The sequence below is a fragment of the Chionomys nivalis genome, chromosome 6 (assembly GCF_950005125.1).
Source record: "Chionomys nivalis chromosome 6, mChiNiv1.1, whole genome shotgun sequence".
In the NCBI taxonomy this organism is placed as follows: domain Eukaryota; kingdom Metazoa; phylum Chordata; class Mammalia; order Rodentia; family Cricetidae; genus Chionomys; species Chionomys nivalis.
In genome coordinates this window covers 32,977,116-33,001,159 of record NC_080091.1, presented here as the reverse complement: position 1 = coordinate 33,001,159, position 24,044 = coordinate 32,977,116, and the positions used below count along the sequence as shown (strand labels likewise).

General features: G+C 47.6%; 1 protein-coding gene across 4 annotated transcripts in view; it reads right to left on the bottom strand.

Moving 5' to 3' along the window:
* Tns3 (tensin 3) overlaps positions 1-24,044 on the bottom strand; it is a 233,147-nt gene that overhangs the window by 167,660 nt on the left and 41,443 nt on the right. For 3 of the 4 annotated variants that reach the window (XM_057771347.1, XM_057771343.1, XM_057771344.1), the window contains exons 2-3: positions 21,000-21,111; positions 6,414-6,451 (exon numbers count right to left, since the gene is read on the bottom strand). Coding sequence is in view for 2 of the 4 variants with exons in the window: in XM_057771343.1 (XP_057627326.1) it covers positions 6,414-6,451; positions 21,000-21,111 (150 nt within the window). In the remaining 2 variants the exon portion in view is untranslated. Of the gene's footprint in view, positions 1-6,413; positions 6,452-20,999; positions 21,112-24,044 lie in introns of those variants that run through there. The other variant, XM_057771345.1, reaches the window with a different exon arrangement.

The window sequence follows — 24,044 nt, the reverse complement described above, 5'->3', positions numbered from 1 at the left end:
ACATGTAAGGCTTCCCTAGGGGAAGGCCATCCCTCCCTATCCCATATCCCCGGTCTCAGAAGAGCCCTCCCTCTCAGGAACAAAGGCCCCAGCTCTCAACACTTCAATGAGTTTCCTCAACAAAATGGGTGAAAGAAACCCAGTGAGGATAGCCTCCCTGAAAAAGGCCCACCTGGGGGAGACGAAAGTGTCCTTCAAAGGGCAAAGTTTAAAGATCCTTATGGCTCTTCTCACAGCAGTGATAACTTGGAGCAAGCAAGATATAAATGGACAAATGAACCATTGTCATCCAGACTAGAGGAGCCAATGACTCTAAAAGAAACTAGACTGTAAAACTGTGAAAACACCAAGAGAAGGTATAAGATGTGTACCATGAAGGAGCGAAACCCATCTTAACGGCTTGCCTGCTCTAGGACTCTACAGATGTAATACCCTGGAAAAGGCAGACAACAACAACAACAACAAAAAAAAAAAACTGGGGGTCACCATCCAGGAAAGAAAGGGAGCCCGTGAGATTTTTAAGGCAGGGTAAATACTCTATATTATACACATTCTGTACTTTACATTTGTCCAAATTCATAGAATATGAGTCACGGTTTAAATACGAAATATCTCCAACACGCCCACATGCTGTGTTCGGCTCCTGAGCTGATGGTTAAGTTGGGAGAGGTAGAGGAAGCTTCAGAGGATGAAGCCAAGCTGAAGGAAGCAGGGCACTGGGGACCTCTGAAACATATGCCAGTCCCCTGTACTCCACTTCCTAGCCACCAGAAGGTAGACTGTGTCTCTCTCCTTCACATTCCCCCACCATCACGACCTGCCTCACTGCGGCCCACAATCAACGGAGGGAGCCAAGAACAGTGGGCTGAACCTCTAAAATCAGGAACCAAAATAAATCCTTTCTCCTTTAAATTGTCTAATGTCCGGTATCTTTGTCGCCGTGATGAGAAAAGCAACAGAAGACAGAATACCAAGAGAGAGTCCTACTTAAGAATAGACTCTGGATGGTATTGACACCTCAGGTAGACACCATCGGCTGCAAAAGAGATGATTACGGTGGGAGAGGTTGTGCAGAACCACAGAGAATTCTGTCTACTTTCCCTTCAATTTCACTATGAATGCATAAACACCTGTAGAATAACTTCAATGGCTTCTAAGAACAACTGCAGAAGCAGGCCATCAAACTGGCATCTCGGTGGCAGACCATCTGCCCAGCAAGCACAAAACCTTGCATCCCCTGCTCAGGACATCCTCCACCCCCCACTCCCCCCACCCCATCCCACACACACCAGCTTCCCTCTCTCTAAAACACCAAGCACACAGATTGCAGCAACGCACAGAAGCGTCTCTTGGCAGACTGAGGCTCCCAAGTGGTCCTCTGGAATTGTCCTGAAGTCAATGCTGTACCTGGGTCCTGCTCAGCATCTGGCTAGAGCAAAACTCAGAAGTGTTTGTTTATTGAATTGCCCAGCTTAAAATTCAACTACTTCCATGGCTGAGACAAATGGTGGGGAGTCAAGTGGAAGAATGCTGGGTAAACGCTGAGCTGGCAGCATGGGCCAACCATCTCTCAGGGAAGTGCCATCACTTGGTTCTGAAGCTGCCACCTTCAAGAACAGAACCACCAGCCAGGAACAGAAGCCCTCAGTGTCATGTGGCAAGGAAATGGCCATGCCTGACGGTTCAGCTCTTCCCTGCAACCTCTAGGGAGCACCGATTGACTTACATTCTTCCTGAGCATACACCACAAGCCAGTTTCATGAAAGACATTACCTGTCTCATGTCACTCCTACAACACTCTGCTATAACTGCCCAAACCAGCTTCACATAGACACAACCTCAGAATGTGTATCAGGAAATAGGCAAACACACACACAACACAAGAGCTCAGCTCCTAACAGTGTGGGGCTTTGACTTTTGTTGTTTTAATGAAAAAATGTTTTTGCTTGATTTTTTTCTTTGCTTGTTTTTGTTTTGTTTTGTTTTTTACTAAGTGAAATTGACTCGTTTTCCCAGGAAAATATCTGGGTCCACCCCTTCTACTCCTTAGGGATTAGGTGGACACCCTTATCTTCAATGCTAATGCCCAAACAAACACTGCCAGTTCATTCTTTCCTGAATGTTCACGGTGTAGCCACCCTGCCCCAGTGGGGAATAACCTGGACCCTGTTTCTATCACAGTAGCGCTGTCTGGTGCTCTGGGGCCTGAGTGGGTAAGTCTGGACATAAGACAATGAGACAGAGCAGGGACAGCCACAGCTGAGGGCTTAACACGCCACAAAGAGAGAACTTCCTTGTATACCTCAGAACGTCACCTGCTTCTCATAGACATACTTCTCTGTGGCAGCCCAGTCCTGTGTATGACACTGAGGGGCAACAGGACAGAAAGACACACGCTAGCCCTGCCATGGCCCCTGTAGAGTACTGGGCATCTTGGATGTGTCAGAGACAGAATGAAGCCAGGCAGGCAAGACTGAGGATGGCCTGGAGGCTGAGGGTTTGATGGAGCCTTGGCGCTAGAGACTGGTCCTTCGTGAACTAAAGCAGGGGCTGATTGCCAGGACCCGATGGCTGCTCAGTGCTGTCCCAGGTGTGCTCCAGCTCAGCTAACTTGTGTTCAGTCTCCATGGGGAGATCTCTGCTGATCCAGGATCCTAAAGTGTGACTCAAGGCATCGGCAGACACCAGAATAGCCAATGTCCGTGGCTGCTACAGGCTGCAAAGACAAGATCTGTTCTTGTTCACTTCTCAAGGACCATCCCCAGGCCCTCTTCTTCTTTTCTCTTCACAACATCTGCTTTCCTAAAACTTCTGTACTTCTCCTTCCCTTTCCCCTCATGTCAATGAGTCAACTGAGGGCAGGGAAAAACCAAGTCACGAGGCCCAAACAGCTCAGGGGCTGAAATCAATCAGCTGAGCACCCGGGAGCAGGACCGTGAGATCCCAAACTCTCAAAGAGATTTCTCATCGTCTTCTTTACTTCCACAGGGGTCACACACAGTGTTATTGTACTCAGTGTCTAAGAGAAGGCCATTGTTGTGTGTAATTTAGGCAGTATTGTCCATCTGTTCCACACAGGGCGAAACTGAGGCTCAGGCAGACCTACCTCAGTGATCCAAGCCATCTTAGAAACAAACAAACAAAAATCCACTTCAAACTTAGTGGCTTCAATGACAGGAATTTATGGCTCACGGCTCAAAAGGCTGGACACTCACTCTAACAACGAAGTACAAACAGGCTTAGTGCTAGGTAGGAATCTGCTTTCTGGATCCCCATCATGCCTTCCTGAAGTCTCTATTTGATGGAAAAGGAAAAAAACTCTCCAGTGTCTCTTTGAAAAGGGCACTAAGTCCATCAATTATAAGGCCCCACCCAACAATACCTAATAACCTCCCAGAGGCTCCACCCCCCCAATGTCATCATGCATATTTCAACACATGACCCTAGAGACACAGACACTAGGACCACAGCAGGTAGACTGGCCTACTTTCAGGCCAAAAGCTCCAAGGAGATCAAGGGTCAGGTCTCTTCCTCCATTCGCCCACACAACCTGGAATGAGGAACATGCTCAGGAAGACAGAAACCTCATCTACCATACTGGGGCTTCTACGTCTCCTCACCCTGTCTTGTCTCCCTACTGTGACTCGGTCTTCTTTATATAACATTCCCTCCACATCCTCAGTACTAATGGAGCAACCACAGGCACAACAGACACCTAAGACTGGTGTTAACCGAACAGAGCAGCGGTCATGGCGTTTAACTCCATCACACACTGAACACACGCTGCAGGGACCCTTCCTAGCTCTCACCCTTAGGAACCACTGAGGAGGGTACATGGGGCACACGTCACCCTGTCAGTACAAGACAGACGAGGTCTAACATAAGAGCCAAGACTAAACCTTCACCAAGCTTTCCGATTTTCCAAAGCCGCATTCAGAGAGGCTGCGCAGCAATTCATATACACAGCAGTAAAGGCCCAAAGCCAAGGAGTGAGATCTAAGACACACAAGCAAGGACCCCAAACTCACAGAAGTAACGTGAGACAAACCGCACTCCAGTTCCTGAAAGAAATGCTTCCCAGCCACTAAGTTCTGCTGGGCTGCTGAGAATTTATGGTTCTCAGTTCCCTGACACCACAACTCTGTGTGTGGAATGAGAAGGTGCTTTGTTATTACTGGTGGCATTCTCCCATGTTATTCAAAGCCATATTAAAAAATTTTTTTAAGAATGTGGATACATTTCCCCCTGGCAGGCTCTGATAGGAGGAAAACCTATTCATCTCTCAGCAGACCGCCAACTGCTGGGCTTAGCAATGCCATATCAGTTATACTTAAGACTTCTGGATGATGCTTTGAAGTAGTCAGAAATGGAGAGAGAGATGCAGGCTCACTGCTGCAGCTCAGGTCAGAGATGACTAGCCTAGGATTAGAGCCAGGGGATGGAGTGGGTGGCAAGACAAGCACTCAGCCCTTGGATCACACCCCCACCAGTGACAAGACACGCGCCCTGAGGACAAGGGCCACCAAAAGAGACACACCACCGGAAAGGCACACTGAAGTCCCTGCATGGAAAGCGAGCCTCTCAAAGTCAGATCCACTACCGAAATAGACCTGCCCCACTCAGCACTGCATCCCCCATTCCAGGTGCCACTGCAGCATGGTTTCTTTGACCAAAGGTGGATAGCACACAGAAGTGAGGCTAAGATAAACCAGGGTCAGAAATCAGTCCCACTCCAGGGCATGTGACCAGGTGGAAGAGGACCTTCAACACACAGCTGAGGGAGAAGGGCAGGCAGAGTTGCTCCATGCTACCCCACTGGGCTTGGGAAAAGCTTCTGAGTGGCCTCAAGAAAGAGAGGCAGAAGATGAAGAGGGTAGAGGGTGCTGGTCCTAAGTTAGCTTGGCATCTAGCAGCAGCACTGAGCAACCCTCTCTGCTCTCCACACGTTCTAAATATGCCCATAGAAGACTTAAAAGACAAGTCATTCATCTCTGGAAAGAGCCCTGGGCTAAGACCATTTTCCGTCTCTGTGTGTATGTGAATATGTGTGCCTATGTGTGCACAGGGCACATGGGTGACTGTGAGTACACATGCATGTACATATGAACAAAATGAGTGTACTCATGTGGGGTATGGTGGTTTGAATAGGTATGAACCCCAGAGAGTCATGTGTTTGAATGCTTAACCCATAAGGCGTGGCACTAATAGGAGGTGTGGTCTTGTTTGAGTGGGTGTGGCTTACTGGAAGAGGTGTGTCACTAGGGTTGGGCTTTGAGGTCTCCTAAACTCAAAGACAGCGCACTTCCTGTTGCCTTTGGATCCCTGCTCTCAGCTACCCCTCTACCACCAAGTGTGCCTTCATGCTGCCACGCACTGCCATGATGATAATGAACTAGACCTCTGAACTGCAAACTAGCCCCCAATTAAATGTTTTCTTTATAAGAGTTGCCATGGTCATGGTGTCTCTTCACAGCAATAAAAACCCTAAGATATGGGATGTGTACACATAAATATTTATACGTGTGTGTGTGTGTTTGTGTAAGAGAAACTCTACCCTTCCTGGTCCTCACATTGAAAACATGTATGTGAAGTCATGTGGTTCATGGTATCCTTAAATCTTCCACCACAGCCTCTAGTTCAGAGACTGGAGACAGGATGGAGATCTGCAAACAGCATGAACAACATCAGCAGAGCCCATCTCTCTCGTCCTACAGCCAGAGGGACGGACAGCTTGCCAGAACCCCTGACAGTTTGACGGTCAGCGAGGTTTTCAAAGGCTGGAGTCACACTGAAGAGCAGCCTCAAAGCGAGGAAATCCAGAGCTGTAGGCACAGAGAAGGGAAAGAACTATAGCCGCATCCTCGGCACCTTCCTTCTCTGCTCATCACAGGCAAGGCAGCTAGGCCACAGCAACCAGGGGACCACCTGGCTCTCAAGCATGCTGGGCACACCAGGCCTAAAGATCCCTACTCCAGGTTGCCCAGGTTTTCAGCAAGCACAGTGAACAGCTAACTACCCTCAAAGTTAGCCAGCATGCTCCTCTAGGCTAAACACACACCCCGACTCTGTCTCTGCACCTCTACCCCATGAATAGATGGCAACACACAGAGAAAGTCTGGATCACTCATCGCCAGGAAGGAGCTGGTGGTATGGCCATTTTGAAAAGGATGATTGAGGTCTTATCTGAAATCAAATTCTTCGGAATTATTTTCTATAATTAAAAACATGGATTTCAAAGCTCTTTCGGTTTGCTCTTGAGATGAAAGTTATATGCCGCACTCGGCCGGCCTCTTTCCAGCCGGTCCCAGTTCCTTTCCCCGCTGCAGTCCAAGGGCCGCCCTCCCCCTCTACCCATCAGTCAGTGCAGGCCAGCTCCACCATGAAGTCCCACGGGAAAGCCATGGAACGCTTACCTGGGCTTCACATTTCTTGTGGCAGGAATACTTGCAGGCTGGAAGAAAGAGAAAGAATGTCTGTTAGTCAGGCAATCTTAGGTGGCGCTTGCCAGGTCTCCCTCCTTGAGAAAGTTTAGCAGGCAGGCTGGGGAGGGAGATCTCTCCCTGACAAGAGGAGGCTGTACACCGAGAAGGCGAACTGAGACGAAGGTGACACCTAAGAACCGCGTTATAACTATGTGGTTGAGCACGGGCTTGGCACATTCCAGGACTTGGATTCAGTTCCCAGAGCAGGAAAAAGAAGTAAAGGAGCGAAAGTTCAGTCAGTCGAGGTAGAAATTTATCAGGAGTGGGGTCCTAAGTAGACAGGTTTTTGAAAAGGTTTTATCCAGTCAAGCTGAAGAAGGCAAGTAGAACCCAGGGAGCAAAAGTCCTCTGCACACACGCACACATAAAAGTTATAATTTATCCCCGGGGAAAGAAGAGGAGAAAGAAGAAGGGAAGGAACAAAGCCCCAGGCACTTATTTGATTGGAGCCCTCCCAGGAGGGAAAAAGTCACGAGGTCATTTGATCTTGAGGTCATTTGGACTCGTAGGTTTTCACTTCCGGGAGACCTTAGCAGGCACTGTCAAAATAAATTCATGTCTAAATTCCTACAGAAGAGTCCTTCAACAGGGGCCATTATGTGAGCGGAGCGGGTCCTGTGTCATGGGAGGCTCCAACAATGCAGATGGGGTGCTGGAACCAATGTGGATTTCACAGGCCCTCCCCTCTGGCCCAGAGGCAGGCCGCAGCGGGGCCTCAAGGAATAAAAGGCCAGCAGCAGCACATGGTGCAGTGACAAGGCCAGACATGGCAGAGAGGGCAGGATGAGGATGGTGGGAAATGAAGCGACTGAGTGTCAGCCCCCCACAACCACTCCTGGGGGCACCACAGGGGCCTAGATGCCCTCCCCACGGCACTTGCCTGAGACTTCCTGTCTGGGCTCTTCCTCTCCAGCAGGGTTGCCCAAGGCGAATCCTAGGACCACTCAGGACCCCTGTCCCCCCTCACAGAACTATCAATGTCAAATGGAATCCTTCATGGGCCCTGCTTTCAAACTACAGAGTAATGCCCCAAGCAGAAATGGGCAGAGCTCAGACAACAAGGCTTCAGAGGTCAGAGAGACAGAGGACCAAATCTCAGCTTGGGGCTGTGAGTCCAGGAGCTCGGGAAACCTTCCACCCTGCCTTCTAGACAATACTTAAAGGTTCACAGAGGGTTAACTAAGGCTGAAACAGAAAAAACTTGCCCAGGGCCTAGGAGTTTGTGTACCCCAGGAGTTAACAACTTATTTAGGTCTTTATCCGTGTGTAATCTAGATTTTTCAATCGTCTGCCCAAGCTTTTGAGATCTGTTAGAATACATACCACAAATATTGATTCTTCATCTTCTAATCAGCACAACACAGGATTGTGATCAGGGATTTCACAATCAAGAAAGATTTCCACTGGATAACAGGACAACCACAAGAGTTTCAAAACCCAGACAGAAGCCCGCCCAGGGACAGCAGGCAGAAAGTACTAAGGTAGGAGGGGCAGCACAGCCCGGGAGCAGCTGATGACTGGGCCAATCACATGACAGGCAGCCTCTGAGATGACCTTAATAATTTCAGCCCCATGCACAACAAATCACCACTGTCTGCATGTTAGAGCAAGACGGCAGAGGGGATGCTGTGTGATTCCTGCCACTTTATGGGGCCATTTTAGTAACCCTGCAGAGCTGCCAGTTTGGAAAGAAACTGAAGTCACCAGCCAGCATGCAGCACTTGGCCAGTCCAGCTACCAACTCTGTGAGCATGATGGCTCAGTAACAGCGGGTGCCAACCTCGGCCAGGCCTTCAGTGACGGACAGTCTCTGAGAAGAAGCCTCGTGTGGACGGCTTGGTCCCCTAAGTCTTACATTCCCAAACCAAGACACAGTGGAAAAGAGCAGATGCTTACAGTTGTAGCAAGGCATTGATTGAGAGCATGTTCACAGCCCAGTGAAATCCAGTCACCACTATCCCTCGTTCAGGTTCTGGCTGTCACATGCTTGCTGCCTTACAACCATCCCAGAAAAAGAGCCAATGTCAGATCGCCCACAGGGAAAGTTCAGCACCAGCTCAAGATCTTCAGTGGGCCCTCACTGACAGCTCCCCACTTTCCCCTGCCCACCTCAGTCTGGTTCCAATGTCCATTTTGACTATCCTATGCTTGCCTCTAGGACCCACCCAGCTACCTTGGTGCCTCTGACCCTAAGGCTTGTGGTGTCAGATAATCTTAACAGTCCATCGCTCAAGGCAGGTTGCGAGGGGGAGGACAGGCAGTCTTTGCTGTGTAGCATCCGATTCTGCCCAGGGCAACACGAGTGGACCACACAAAGGCAACTCACTCTTCAGTGTCTACAGCATGGAATGCACAGGCATTCCTAAAAACTCATCAGATCCCAGCAAGAAACCACTCGTCTTTGCTTCTTTTACTGAGGGGAGGTCAGAGTCTGGGTGAAACCTGAGGATTCATTCATATATCAACTATTAACCAATCACGACCTGCTGCAGGCACGCTGGTAGAAGCCCACCGCCAGCAGGCTGACACACAGCAAGGACCTTGTACCTGGTAGCCTTTGGTCCCCCAAGTGGGGAAGGTGCCAGCAAATGGGACCCCCCAAATCACTAGAGCTCCCCACCAACAGGTACACAGGCTCCCAAAGGCAAGGGTACCCTCAGTCAATCCCACCCATCTGTCCAGAAGTCATCATGTTTTGATTTAAATACTGTTTTTTTAATTACTACTATATTTGTTCTCTGACAATTTCAAGAATGCATTTAATACACTCCAATTACTCTCTGAACTTTAGCAGAGAGTACGGTTAGCAGCTGCCTACTAAACAAATAGTCCTAAACTACTAAGAATAAATGGATGGAGCTGCAGAGATGGCTCAATGGTTAAGAATACTGGTGTTCCTCCAAAGGACCCAGGTTCAATTCCCGGCACCCACATGGGAGCGAACAGTTGTTTCTAACTCTGGTTCCAGGATTTCTGGCATCCTCTTCTGACCTCATTGGGCACGAGACACACATATGGTGCACAGATAAACATGTAGGCAAAACACTAATACATATGAAATAAAAGTAACTAAATCTTTAATTTATCACCTAATTAAAATTTTTAAAAAGAAGGAAGGAAAGAAAGGGGAAAACTCTATGGTTGTGGTTGTTCTTGGGACAGAGCCTCACTTTGTAGCAAAGGTTAGTCTCGAATTTATGGCAAAACTCCCGCCTCAGCCTCTCAAGTGCTGGGATTACTGGTGTTTAAGCTACCAGATCTTGCCATTTGAAAATCCACTCACAAATCCTTGACTTCTAGTCTTTCTAGGGGTATTCCCTCAGGCTGCGATTCTGCCTCCCAAGCCATTATTGGTGGATTAAAATCCAGGAGGTATAAAATTATGTTGTATAAATATGTACACTACAATTTCTCCAGGACTTCATCACAACCATCCATGGGCAAGAATCCTGTCCATCCTAAAGACAATTGTAGGCTGAGTGCCCATATCCAAAATCCTTCGGATTAAGAAGTTTCAGATTTGGGGACACTTTCTTAGATATTGTTGGCTTACAATTTTATTCCAAAAGTCCAAAGTTTGAAATTGCTCCAAAATCTGAGATACTTTGTACATCTAAATTTTAGATTTTGGAACATTATGGTTTGTAGAGTCTTAGATAAACCTATATATTTTTCATCCAGAGATAAAAAGTAAAGATAAATTTAAAAATTAAAAAAAAAAACAAAAAAAAACAGTGCCATTACTCATTCACTTCCGCCACCTCAGCATCTGAACCAACTTCTTCCCGAAACTGAAGAACAGGACAGAGTCCCCTCAGCTTCCTCATGTGAAAGACGGCCAGCTAGAGGGCAGGACATGTATCAATGCCACCGTCAGCTGCTCAGAATCTCACAGATGCCACTTAACAGACTGGCTTCCTCCTCCCGGCCCATGACCTTTCCCCTCAACACCAGGCTCATGGGGCTCAGGGGTGTTCTTTCACTCTCCACAAAGTCCCCACAGCACCTTGAACTCAGGGTCCCCTGAGCGCTCCATGTGTAATGGCCATGTGCCTTCTCATCCGCCCACTGATTCCACATAGAACCCTATTTCTCGGCTGGCTCGGACCCCTCTGCCACTCCCACACCCATTCAGTGTTTCTCAGAAAGACAGCATGCTCTGAGAACTTTCACACGCTTGTTCTGAGATTCTCTGGAAGCCTCGAGCCCCTGTGCTGGCCAGTGTCTGCTGCCCTCTCAATGTCTCCCACTTCTTCCTCGCCTATGGAAGCCATATTTAGTCTAGCATCCCCTCACTTCATCCTTGTGTGAGTCAGAGAAAGGTCACCCTTAGACAGACAGACAGACAGACAGACAGACAGACAGACAGACAGACAGATCCTTCCTGGTCGAAGCCAGCGATTGTCAGAGGAGGTCTATAGACCTCTGGGTCCCTGACTTCCCAATGGGCTGATGAGACTAAAATATGTTCAGACCATCTCTTCCTCCTTTCTCTTGTGTAACACAGTGGGGAAAGTGCTGAGGCCTCCGCAAGAATCTGGGAAACAAGACCAACTTGCACTAGTTACCACTCCATTCAGTACCAGCGGCCTCTCGTGTTAAAAAGCTGCCTTCAGGAATATTCTGATGAAGGCTGGAGAGATGGCTCACCAGCTAAGAGCACCGGCTGCTCTTCCAGGGGACTTGAGTTCAATTCCCAACACACAGCTCACAGCCTCTGTAACTGCAGTCCCATGGGATCCAATCTTCTCTTCTGGTGTGCAGACAGACATGCAGACAAAACAACTGTGTATGTAAATAAATAAATATTTCTTGCAAAAGGATATCCTGATGTAAAATCTCAGTAGACACCTCTTCACTATTCTGTGAGAGCAGGGGAGTGTGGTCGGCGGGGGAGGGAGGGGGAGGGAGCCTGCCATGAGCGTCTCAGCATCCTGGAATGGGACAACCTGGAGCAGGACCATGTGCAAACAGGACCATCCAGCAACAGCACTGTTGCAGCTGCTAGCTGTCGGCTAACTAGTGACTTAACTCAGGAACACCATTTTTATTTGAAGGGATCTTGGCACGCAGAATATGAAGGGGCTGCTTGCCAGATTCTTGAAGTTAATCCAAGTGAGCCTGTCACACCAATGGCAAAACTTCAGATTTCAAGTGGAAATTCTCCTTGCGAAAGGCGAACATCCAAAACCAGGAGCTTGACAATGCAAGACCCTTCCGATAAAAGCACCAGCAACACTACCAACAAATAGAGGCTGGTTTGTTTGGTGTGTGTGTGTGTGTGCATGTGTGCATGCATGATTTTTAAAAAGATGCCTCAAGACTACGAAATCTAAGTCAATTGATCGGAACTACCACATGACCAGGGCACTGATGCTTGCTATGTCAAAGATCCCCTCAAACACAAGACCATACACAAACAGCTGAAAAAAGGATTGATTACATTTCAGACTCCACACTGAGAGACCAATTGCTACAAAACAATCCTCTGAGCACCAGAGCACCCAGAGAGGCTGACAGCGGGCGGCGTCTGGGTATCGACACAGGGCCATGTGCGCTGGCAGCTCCTCCACAGTATGCACAGACCAAATACAGAAGGAAGCAGGAGAGTCCCACCTTCCCACTAAAGAAAAAAACAGAACAATGTCTCACTTCTCCTTCTTGCGAATGACAGTTTTGAGGAAGTCATTTTTCAGTAACAATATTTATATTACCATACAATAGGTATGTTACTGTTTCTTTTAAACAGTTTATTTTACGTACCATCTGTTTCCATTTCTATCATGTTAAATGGAAGTAGATATGGATCATATCTACGTGGTCTTCTGAGTGACCCGAAGCAGGGTGACAGTGAAGGCATTTCGACTTACACGAGCAGTGACAACCCTAGGGCAGACGATAATTCCATTCATCCTTCTTGACTGTGTCTTTTAGAACAGGGGAGAGATCCAGTTCTGACCGAGGGAAAAGCAAATGAACCCAACCCACCCACTTCTATAAAGTCCCTTACTATCTTACAAGACACACAAGAATGGAAAAGTTCTTGTGTGGCTATCCACTCCGAGAATGGAGCTAGATTTTACACAGAGAGAGCTACTGAAGTCAGTTTGCACAGCAGGAACCCAGGCACACTGAGTGCTGTGCTCCAGGTCACCAGCCCCTGCACCTCCTGGCCCAGAAGAAACCCCACACCACACTGGCTGACTGGGTCCTGCAGGTCTAGCAGCCATAACACCACTTGCTTGACAAACCTTGTCCCGAAAGCTCCCAGAGCAACCACACAAAAAGGCAGTCACATTCTCCGTCTGCTTTACAAACAATAAATAGAAAAGCAGGCCAGACATGGTGGCTCATGCTCATAATCCTAGCACTCGGGAGATGAGGTAGGTAGGAGAATTACACGTTTGGGGCCACCTGGTTCCTACAAAGTGGGTTCCAGGTCAGCACATCTCTCAGGTGAGCCTGATTTAAATATATGGTAAGACCAGAAGCAAAGGCTCTTCTATGTCTGGTGCAGTAATTGGGTTCCACCGTCACTAAGCCAATAATGCAAACATCTGTCAGAAACTGTACCAAAGTCAAGAGCAACTGTCCCAGCTCCCCTCGACGAGGACCCAATCATCACCTGCTTCCACCACCTCTTTCGGTAATGGGAAAGAGACCTGTGATAGCAGTGACCTCTCCGTTTTGAAAAGAAAAATTACCTAGAAAAAAGCGTGTGTGTGTGTGTGTGTGTGTGTGTGTGTGTAGAGAAAGAGAGAGAGGGAGGGGGGGAGAGAGGGACGGACACAGAGGGTAGGAGGGAGGAAAGGAGGAAGAGAAGATGATAAATAGATCTACAAGTGCAATATGAGTAGTTATTTAGAAAACACGCTGGTAAAGATTTGATATGTGAGAGTACTTTCCACTGGGCGGTGGTGGCACACACCTTCAATCTCAGTGCTTGGGAGACAGAGGCAGGCAGATCTCTGTTGAGTTCAAGGCCAGCCTGGTCTACAGAATGAGTTCAAGGATAGCCAGGGCTACACAGAGAAGCCCTGTCTCAAAATTCTCCCCCCCCCATAAAAGAAAAAAAGTACTTTCCAGAAGCCAAAGCTAGACGATATAAAGAAAGCTCTTTGTATAATACAAAGCAAACACGAGGAGCTCGTCCATCCCTAAGAAGCTGACACAGGAGAAACATCACAGGTTGCATCATGGGAGACAGGGCAATAAAACAGGCAAACTGCTTAGTCCACAAAAAATCCAACAGCACTAACTGCATGAATTCCAGATGTGGCAACCGGGAAACAGGAGAGATGGAAATAAGCATTAGCCATTGTAGAATATCTTTGTGACAGGGAGCAGGGGAAGACACTCTAAGAGGCAAGAACATGAATAAAAAAGTGGGTAAGCCTGAAACCTTTACAACATTTGCATGCTATAAATACCACCAACAGATGTGGGGGAGCAGGGGCATGAGAATTTGCAATATGTACGGTGGAAAAAGTAAGAAATATCGATTTGTTTAGAGGTCAAAGCCATTAGAAAGTGGCAAATGTTTTTGTCTGGTATACTATTTTAAAGAGGCAGCATTCCTAACATAATGAAGTCTGAGAAATCAAGAAGGAAAAAAGCCATCTAATTTTTACACAAAGGATTTGAAAGGCTAGCCTGTTCAATACACAGAAACACGGCAGACACTTCAGTTAACAGCCACTTAAATTGCATTTCATTGATTGCAAGGTGGAATGCTCAGAAGCTTCCAGAGCCAGGCTTGGTGCCTTCAACATTCCAGGTGACACTCGAGGGCTTCCCTTCCCTTCCTGTCCTGGCTCCTGGATTCAGTGCCTGCCTGCACACTGTGCTCGATGGAAAAGTCCACAGCACACCTCAACTCCCTAGTCACAGAAGGGTTTGCAAAGTCAGGCGTCAGAATCCAGGCTACCACCACCATGGCTCGAATCATAGCCATGTGGCTCCAAAAGACCTGACATTGCTTTATGTCGTCTTGGAGGTGCTATTCTTCAAAGTGCCTCCAGGAGCCTTGGGAATCCAGGCTGCAGGCTGACAAGGTTGTCAAGAGTCTTTTATATAACACTCTACAGATATTTACCAAGTTACAAATGAGCCTGTAAGTGAATCGCTGTCTGCTTTTCATGTTCTCCAACACCCCCTGTGGGAACTCAGACACCACTTCTTTAGCTGTCCCCCTGGGGTGGCCCGAACAGCCGTGAGCACCCAAAGAGCAGCACTGGCTGAGCAATATCGTGGAAATCAGCAACCCTGCAGCTCTAAACATGTCCAGATCACAGCTGCTGGGGAGCAGAAGCTTCAAATTTATCAGCCAGGCTATGCAAAAAAATTTCAAGCAAAATCTGCCTGCAAAATTAACCAGCAGGACTCAGAAGTCCCTGGCCTACAGACCTCAAAGCCTAACCACCCAAACTTTTGAAGAACAGTGAGAAGAAACCCAGGATTTCTTTACAGAAAGCAGGGAGCATTTCAGTCAAAATCCGGAACTTAGAAGAAATAAGAAAGAGAGAGAGACATGTGCTTTGTACCAGATAAGTAACATGAGAGAGACAGAAGTTTCTCGGGTGCCCTTTCTCCCTCCTTGTTCTTCTGGAAGATTCTATCATACCACCACATCTTGTGTGGGAGCAAGTCTGATGGGGGAGGGGGTTGCTGAGCCAGGCCAGGTCATCACAGGGGCACTTTAAGGAAGAACATAGAAGAAACTATGGAAGAGGTCAGACTACGGTTGTCAGGGGAGTCACCTCTAACTGCTTTGGGAAAGTGTTTAGAGTTACCTACTTCCCGTGGATTTGCAAGAAAAGAACAGCTGGAGGAGCCAGGCATTCATCTGCCAACCTGATCTAGACTTTCCAGCAGCCTGTTGCCCCTGCGTGCCTCCTGAGTGACATGAGGCATGAGTGAGACTCAAGAGCATTGCAGGTGCTCTTGGCCTGGGCAGTGGAGAGGGTGAAGAAGAGCCGATCAGAATGGCATCTTCACAAACCTACTCCCAGAGCCTGCCCACTCCCCAGAGTTAACATCCTTTTTCCTCATATCACGGCTACCTTAATATATTCCTGCACTTGATGCCTGCCCACTGGACAATGGGCCCTTGGGGGTCTTTCTGATTAACTTACCCTATTCTGTGTGACTTGTCATGAAACCAACAGACTGAATGAAACTGATTTTGACCTAGTTCTTCTCCAAGGTAGAAGGGCCACATCTGGCAATGGTATCGTAATGGCAACATCCCAAGACAGGGAAGGACATGTGAGACACAGGACGCATACATATGTGTGTATGTATGAGGCATGCAAGTGTAATCATACACAAGCATCGACTTGCTCACCCAATGTAGTACAAGTGAGTGCCACACCAAGAACAGCACATCTGCCTCGTGACAGGGACACGCTCAGTACCAAGGTCCCCAGTGCAAAGACCGCCTTTCAGTATCCTGGACTTCCTGCTAGGTCAGAAACCAAATAATGTTCTACAGCTACTCATTGACCATTCAGGCATCAGGAAAGAATCAGGGCAGCAAGGTACCTTCCGAGGAACTGAGGCCTGTGCAGAAGCCCAAAGGACAATGGGAGCTGACAAGGAAGCAGTACAGCAACAGCCATGACTGAGCACTGTGAGAGTGCTCAGGTGTCTGAGCGAGAGGTGGATGCACACGGGAGGCCCAGCCTCAAAGACCACTCAGGGAAGGATGCAGTCCTCCTAATGGAAGCTTTATGGTTTCCCAGGACCACTCCCCCAAAACAGGCCAGAGAGGAGAGGTATCAAAGGGCAGGGAGGCAGGTCTCAAAGGCAACCCAGCCCAGACAGTCAGAGGACAATGCAGGGACACTGACCTAAGAGGGAGGACGCCAGCTCTGCAGTCTGGAGGGGTGAGCACTGACCTCTAAGAAGGCTACAACAAGCCACAGAGCAGGGAACCAGAGCTTGGAGGGAGGCTGTTCTGATCACAGTATCCGGTCACAATATCACAGATCCATGCTCCAGGCAGGAGATACAGACCTGGCAATACAGGGATGCCGGATTCCTCTCCTAAGACAAGCTGGACCTCCCACAGGTAGGCTTGCTGCTTTTATTGAGCCAACAGACTAAGGCCTTGGCCCCTGGCACCCTTTGAAAGTCCACTGCCTCTGGTATTGTGATGTCTCCCCTCCCATGGCCATACCATGCAGGACCTACTGCATCTCCCTAATGCACCTCAGGTCTGCCTGTCTCTGAGCCACCATGCTGTGTGCGGCAGTCATCTCTATGCCTCCCAGGACTACCCAGCTGACACCCCTGCCTGTGGAACTCTCAGGGTGCTTCATCTTGAAGGCATTGTTGAAGGGTTCCAAGCTCACACACGCAACCCACAGCATCATAGCACGTCCTCCTGGCACACTACATTGTCCTCAGAGGGCAGCACTTGAGAGACAGGATGAAACAGCCTCATGCTAAGTAGTACTTGCAGTAACAAATTTAATAATAATCTTTAAAAAAAAATTTAAAGGTCATGAGAAAGACCAGATCTAAGATTCCTGAAATGTAATTCTAGGGTATTAAAGTAATAACTGCATAGCAACAGAATTGCTGTACTTGGGTGTATAAATATGATGTCTCAGTCTATTGGGATGGCTATTTTTTGTTTTTGTTTTGTTTTCTGAAACAGGGTTTGTTGGTGTAACAGTCCTGACTGTCCTAGAACTCAGGCTGGCCTCGAGCTCACAGAGATCCATCTGCCTCTGCCTCCCAAAAGTGCTGGGATCAAAGGTGTGCGCCACCATCGCCTGGCCTGGATTGCTATTTTTATAAGCAACTACCACGATCCGAGTGGCTGAGCAATGCCAGCACATCTATTCCTTATAGTTCTGGTCCTAGGACAAAGCGGTGTGTGAGGAGGGACCCACGGTGCTGATTGATGAGGGAGAAAGTACCTGAGGCAGCACAGCTGAGGGTCCCAGTGTTGGGGGGAGGGGGGAATGTGCTCATGGAGTCTCACAGCTTTTCAGAACTTGGAAGAAAGCTGCATAATGCTAGTGCCCTCTGGGCCACAAGGCCTTCACGCTTATGAATGAATGCCTGATTGCATCCCCGGGACCTGAAAAGCTGAAATGGTTATCTGGGAATGACACGCCTTACCAAATCTTTCTTAACAAGTGAATGACGGAGGAACCTGCCAAATACCTCCTCCGTTCCAAGTACCACTAGCCCCACTTTTCTCTTTCAAGCACCTCCCAGGCAGGCTCTGCCCAAGATTACAGGCACGGTAGAACAGAGAAGCGCAATCCTACCAAACGCCCTGAGTGAGAGTGATGCTCTCAGGTGAACCTTCTTCGTGTATAGACACATGCACACATGTGTGCACACAAATACATGCAGTCACAGGAATGGGCACATCCACACCCATGAAAAAAAATCATATACATGTGCATTTCATATCTGCAACCATTTATATGTACAAAGACCACTACATAGGTGGTTCCCATTCACATGTTAGCACCAAGCACATGCAGTCAGATACATACAAGCACATACCATTCTGACATGCCCACTGAAATCCCTGACATTTCATGGACTACCGATCGAGTCTGCAGAAGTTGCAGGTCCAGCCTGGAGTCCTCACTTTACAGAAGAAACCCCAACCAGGCCATGATGACAGGGCTAACACAACAAGCAATGTCCAGAAAAAGAAAGACGATAGCTCCCATCCAACCAGCACACATCGACAGCAAGTCAGAGCCTCAACACTGCTTTGGGCTTCTCCTTGCTGCTATTACTCACTGATTCTCTTTATGTAAAAGTAAAAGAAACTACTTGATGTGCTAAGGGTAGCAGCATATTAATATAGGAAAAAGGCTGTGTGGGCTAGTTCCTCAATAAACCCAGCACTCACTATATAAGGGAATAATGACTCTTCCTGGGGGCAATGATCATGGCGCATGCCAGTCACTGCTGGAGGTGTTGGAAAGCAAAGTCCTTCATCTAAGGAGCCCTCCCTCCAGATCTTGGTGCATGAGCTGTTCTTACATACTGGAACAAAACATGTGCGGGTATTAGACAGGTGGGACCACCATAAGAGTACTTTCCACAAAGGGATCTTGGGAGACACAACTCTGACAGGCGTGCCGCAAAGCTGGAGGAAGGCTTTGCACCCATCTGTCCATCCCTCTGGTTCAATCACTCTGTGGGTTCTAGTCCTAGACGGAGAAGCAAACCTTGTCTTTGCTGAGACTGCCGCTCAGAAAAAAGCCCAGGTCTGTATGGACTCAGCGGATCCACTATTACCCTTCCCCAGACTGCACATAACTAGCTAATGTTGACTCAAGGGACCACCTCAACACCACTTCACCTCTTATTTTCAGATTTGAGGGTGATGTTTAGAGATCCAATTACTTTTATTTATTTTTATTTATTAGCATTATCATAGGGGATTTCATGTGGGACACGGGCAGAGGGCAGAGTACAACTCTGATGAGCCAGTTCAATTTTTCAAGCTTTATGTGGGTTTCAGGAACTAACCTCAGATCCTCAGGCTTACACAGCAAGTGTTTACTCCCTGAGCACTTTGCCTGCAAGGTCACCTCTGCTAACAAACCAAAGAGCTCTGTTCACCTCATGGGCACCAGTGATCTGCCCTCTGCTCCCTTCCCTTTTTCTTTCAGCCATCAGTGAAGGGATGGAGAGACCCTGCCTGTCCCTGTGGCTGTGCCACTGCCACTGTCTTACAGATCAGTCTGTCACACGGAGGCCCCTCCCCAATCAATGAGGCTCCACCCACCCACCACTGCCTAGCTGACCTCAGCAACCATGACATCTTCCCAGGCCCCTGTACTCTAGGGTAAGTCATGACTTAGAGCCATGCTGGACTGTAGGAAACTGCCTCAAAATGAAAGGCAAAAGAGGCCCTGCACTACAGGGGTTGAGAGGAGAGGCCCCCCACTACAGGGGGTGAGAGGCCTGGGAATGGGTTGAGAAGAGGAAGCTGGGGTAGGAATGCAGTGGGAAGAGATACCTGGGATGGGGGTAAACAGAGACACAGACGACCCCCAGCAGGCCTGGAATGGAAAGAAACACTTGGGACTGAAGTAAACAGGGGGACCCCCAGCAGGCATAGGTTAGGAGGAGACAACTGGGACTCAGGTAAACAGGGAGACACCCCCTCCCCAACAGACCTAGGATGGGAGCCACAGGACAGCAGTTAGCATGTTCTTTAGCCCTGTGTGGCAGAGGGCATCCAACCGTAATACTGCCGACCAGGCAGATGCCATTAACTACACAGATCCTAAGGCCCCACTCTCAGCCCACTCCTGGCTCACCCTACATCTTCTCTCTACTCAAAAACTTCAGGAGGTCAAAAAAAGAGAAGAGAGCCAAGGCAGTCCTAAAGCTACAGAGGCCTACCAGGGACACCCTGGAAATCGTCCACAAAGGAACTGCTGGGGGTGGCAGTGAACACTACAATCCCAGCACTCGGATTCCAAGCTAGGCAGACAAGAGGTCAGGCTAGCCTGCTGAAGGAAGAAGCAAAGCTAGGCAGAACTAACACTGACCATGAAGGAAACCCTAAACCTCCACAATGGACTGGACGCGGAAGAACAGTCCCCGTCATTCCCCAAAGGCCCAATCCTTAAGGGCTGTGTGATGGAAGTCAGTTACACACTCATTTTAGAGACTTATCAGTGTACAGTCAGAAAAGAATTCAAAGTTGCACTAATTGTAAGGTTTAAGCATCAAGAAGGTGCCAACATACAATGGACCCTAACTAGGGCTGGAGAGACAGCTCCATGGTTAAAAGCAGTGGCTATTCTTCCAGAGGACATGTGTTCAATTCCTAGCATCTACATGGCAGCTCACAACTGTCTGTAACTCCAGTTCTAAAAGATACAACACCCTCATCCAGACATATACTCAGGAAAAAAATGAAGGAAGGACAGAAAGAAGGAAGGAAGGAAAACACATAAAATAAATAAGTCATTAAAACAACAACAACAAATGGACCCCAACACAAGAATAGGCACTTCACTTACAGACTGTAAGATTTGAAGTGCAAGTTATAAAAGACTTGACATGGCCAGGCGGTGGTGGCGCACGCCTTTTATCCCAGCACTCGGGAGGCAGAGACAGGCAGATCTCTGGGAGTTTGAGACCAGCCTGGTCTACAAGAGCTAGTTCCAGGACAGGCTCCAAAACCACAGAGAAACCCTATCTCGAAAAACCAAAAAAAAAACACAAAAAACAAAAAACAAAAAAACAAAAACAAGACTTGACATGAAGTCACAAATTGCCCATGGCAGCCTACCTTCCCATGGTAATAGCTCAGCTCATTCTAGAAATTCTCCTTAGGAGTATTTATCTGTGTAAACATGGGAAGGCCTGCCAGGTGGGGGGTGAAGAGAGGCACAACAGGGAAATTCCATGACTTAACTCTTGGAAACTCCCAGGAGAAAAGCAGTCTTCATTTTACTCCCCCTCCTCCCCCTCCCCAGGGTCTAATGGGTGAGCGGTTCACGGGCATGGACTTACCTCGGCAAGTGATCCCTTGACCGGCAATGGTCTGTCTGCACACTCCACAGACTCTGGGCTTTTTAAAGTCCTTTTTCTTAAAACTGTGAGGACATGTAGTAAATTCTTCTGGCTGAAAGAGTAAAGGAAGAAACTGTCAGCACTTCAGCTCGTGGCGTCTTCTTTTTTTTTTTTTTTATTATTATTATTTCTTTCCTGGGAGATAATAAATCTAGCGAGCCCTTCAGGGGCTGAAAGAGGAGCTTTACCAAGCAAACTACAGTTCCGGAAAAGAGTCAGTGAATGACATTCTGGAATCCAGAGGGCAGCTCACCCTCTCTCTGTCAGTAGGTGCATCTCCCCTGGGATGCTTCAGGACTGAGACCTTAGGCAGCTACCTGGGTGATACTATGTTCCTTCCAGCCTCCAGTCTGACATCATCTACTGCAATAACAAAGTAACCGCACACCCCTCCCAGACCCTCAGGCGTTTTCTTCTAGGACAAATGATTAGCAAAGAGCGAAATGAAGTTAAGAGGCACTGAAGAGTTTTCCTTTCAAAGGTGTCCCAAAATAACCACTAAGGTTCAGAGATTCGCAGACTAGCGGTGCTGGGATGTGCTCTTCTGTAGAAAAGACAGGCCTAGGATGAGCCGGGACCCACAACGCATGCTCCGTCCTTAACCACGATGACAAGTATTTGTATGAGGAGATTAACTTTTATCCGTCAAGTTCATGTTTACAGAGTCTGAGGCTCTTAGAAAAGTTCGTTGTGTTTAAGAAACATCCCTATGCCTATTTACTGATGACAGGGCATGATCAGTAACTATTAACCATGCAGATACTGTCAGCACACACACACATGGAGGTCACTGCACACCCACGGAGACAACTTACATTTACTGAGAAACTAAAACGTATCATGTCTCATGCTCTTAGTAACAACTGCTTTGGGGGTAAAAGCTTGATAATTTCTTACAAACTTTAAAAGATGTGACAGCCTAATTGACAAAGTATCCGGGGCTGCAGGAAGTGCTTTACTCTCTGCACAGTCCCCAGCACGCAGGCAGTGTCGTCAATGTACTATCTTCCCTGACAATTAAAAGAACCGGCCCAAACAAGAAACAACCTAACTAGCTCTCGTAAGAATGAATTTATCAAAAATGTTGGTAATACGACAGAATAGTGTTGGAAACACAGAGGCGCCTATTTTCTGTGCAGGCACACGGATGGAAACCATCACGCTATCTACAAGATGCAAGGATATCAGAGTTCTAGGATGCCCGCCGCCACTCAAGCACATCTGAGTCAACAGAAGTAAGAGCCAGAGAACTCACTGCATGGCGGTGTGGGCACAAACCCTGAAAAAACACTGTGGAAGGGAGCTTGCTTCATGCCCTGGATGCAGCTACAGAGCGCACAGAGTTCAAGTCATTAAGCTTCAGAATTGTACATCGGACTAGCTAAAGATCTACAGGAAACGGGGAAAATGTAGATCTAAATAAAATAACAATTCCGGGAAGATGTGACAAGCTGCTTTTGAAGGACCTCGGGTGACGTGGACCACCACGACAGCATTTTTATTTACTTAGCTCTGAAATCACAGGATCTTTCATTGCTGGCGCAAAAGTATTACTAGAGACTAGATGTATTCGCACACCTAAAATCATGCACAAAATAAACAGAACCACTGTTCTGAAATCACTGCAGCAGGAAATGAAGAGCTGTGATGAGGATGCTTTGGTCAGTGACGACCCTCATGCATCAAGGTGTGCTGAGCTTGAAATGAGGCTGAAGTCCTTCCATTTAGGGATTTTAGGGCAATCATAATTTATCACTCTGTGATACCATCACAATGACAACTGCGCCTGATGACACACATACTAACTGCATCCTTTTTCGGGGACCCATGATTGCACTTCAAAGGGAAGAATAAGTTGGGGTGAACCTCCTGTCTCACTCACTCCTACCACCACTTCTATCTGAAGAGACTCTCTAGGCTGCAGAGAAGATCCAAGCTGAGTCCACTGAGATACCTCTATTAAGGAAGGCAAGAAGAATTTCCTGGACAGGTTACCACCGAACAAAGAGCTGCAGAATTCTTAAGGTCTGCAGAAAAGCTCTTAAAAATCACCAGTAATGAAGAGCATATCTATGACCATCAAGGATACAGAAAAGAACCCCTGAACCCTCTAACATGCACCCTATGCCTCTCCAGCAGAATTAGAGAAACAGGGCCCTGTGCTCCCCAGAGCTGAGAACAGTGCTTGCCTGCTGTAGGCCAGGAACTCCAGCTTTGCCCTGTTTTACAAGAGATGCAGAAAGACCATGCCTTGTAAAGATTAGCTCTACTTTGAACACCTTCTTTGGCCTGCATAAACAATTTGAAAAACACTGCCCCAAGGCTGTTACTGCTGTCCAGTAACATGATTGCATTTCAATCCATAAAATTTCCCAGAATGCAAACAAGGTAAAATTCATCAAGTCAAAAATTATCAGACACTCAAGGAGACAAGAAAGTAAATAGAATTCATAACTAGAAAAAAAATGATGGAAATTGACTAAGAAGTTAGAATTAGCCGGGCGGTGGTGGCGCACGCCTTTAATCCCAGCACTTGGGAGGCAGAGGCAGGTGAATCTCTGTGAGTTCGAGACCAGCCTGGTCTACAAGAGCTAGTTCCAGGACAGCTCCAAAGCCACAGAGAAACCCTGTCTCGAAAAACCAAAAAAAAAAAAAGAAGTTAGATTTAGCAGACAAGGACATTGAGGGTGTTATTACAATTGTTATTACATTTTCTCTAAATGGGGAGATCTAAAAACTGCATGAAGAGCCAAAGAAAACAATGACAAAAGAACATACAAACTTCAGAGGTAAAAATATATAGGATATAATTATTGGCCAATGACTCAAAAGATAGTGAACTTTAAAAAATCATCACAAAGAAACTAGGTGAGGGTGGCACACACCCTGAATCCCAGCACTGGGGAGGCAGAGGCAGGCAGATCTCTGTGAGTTAAAGGCTAGCCTGGTCTACAAGAGCTAGTTCCAGGACAGACTTCAAAGCTA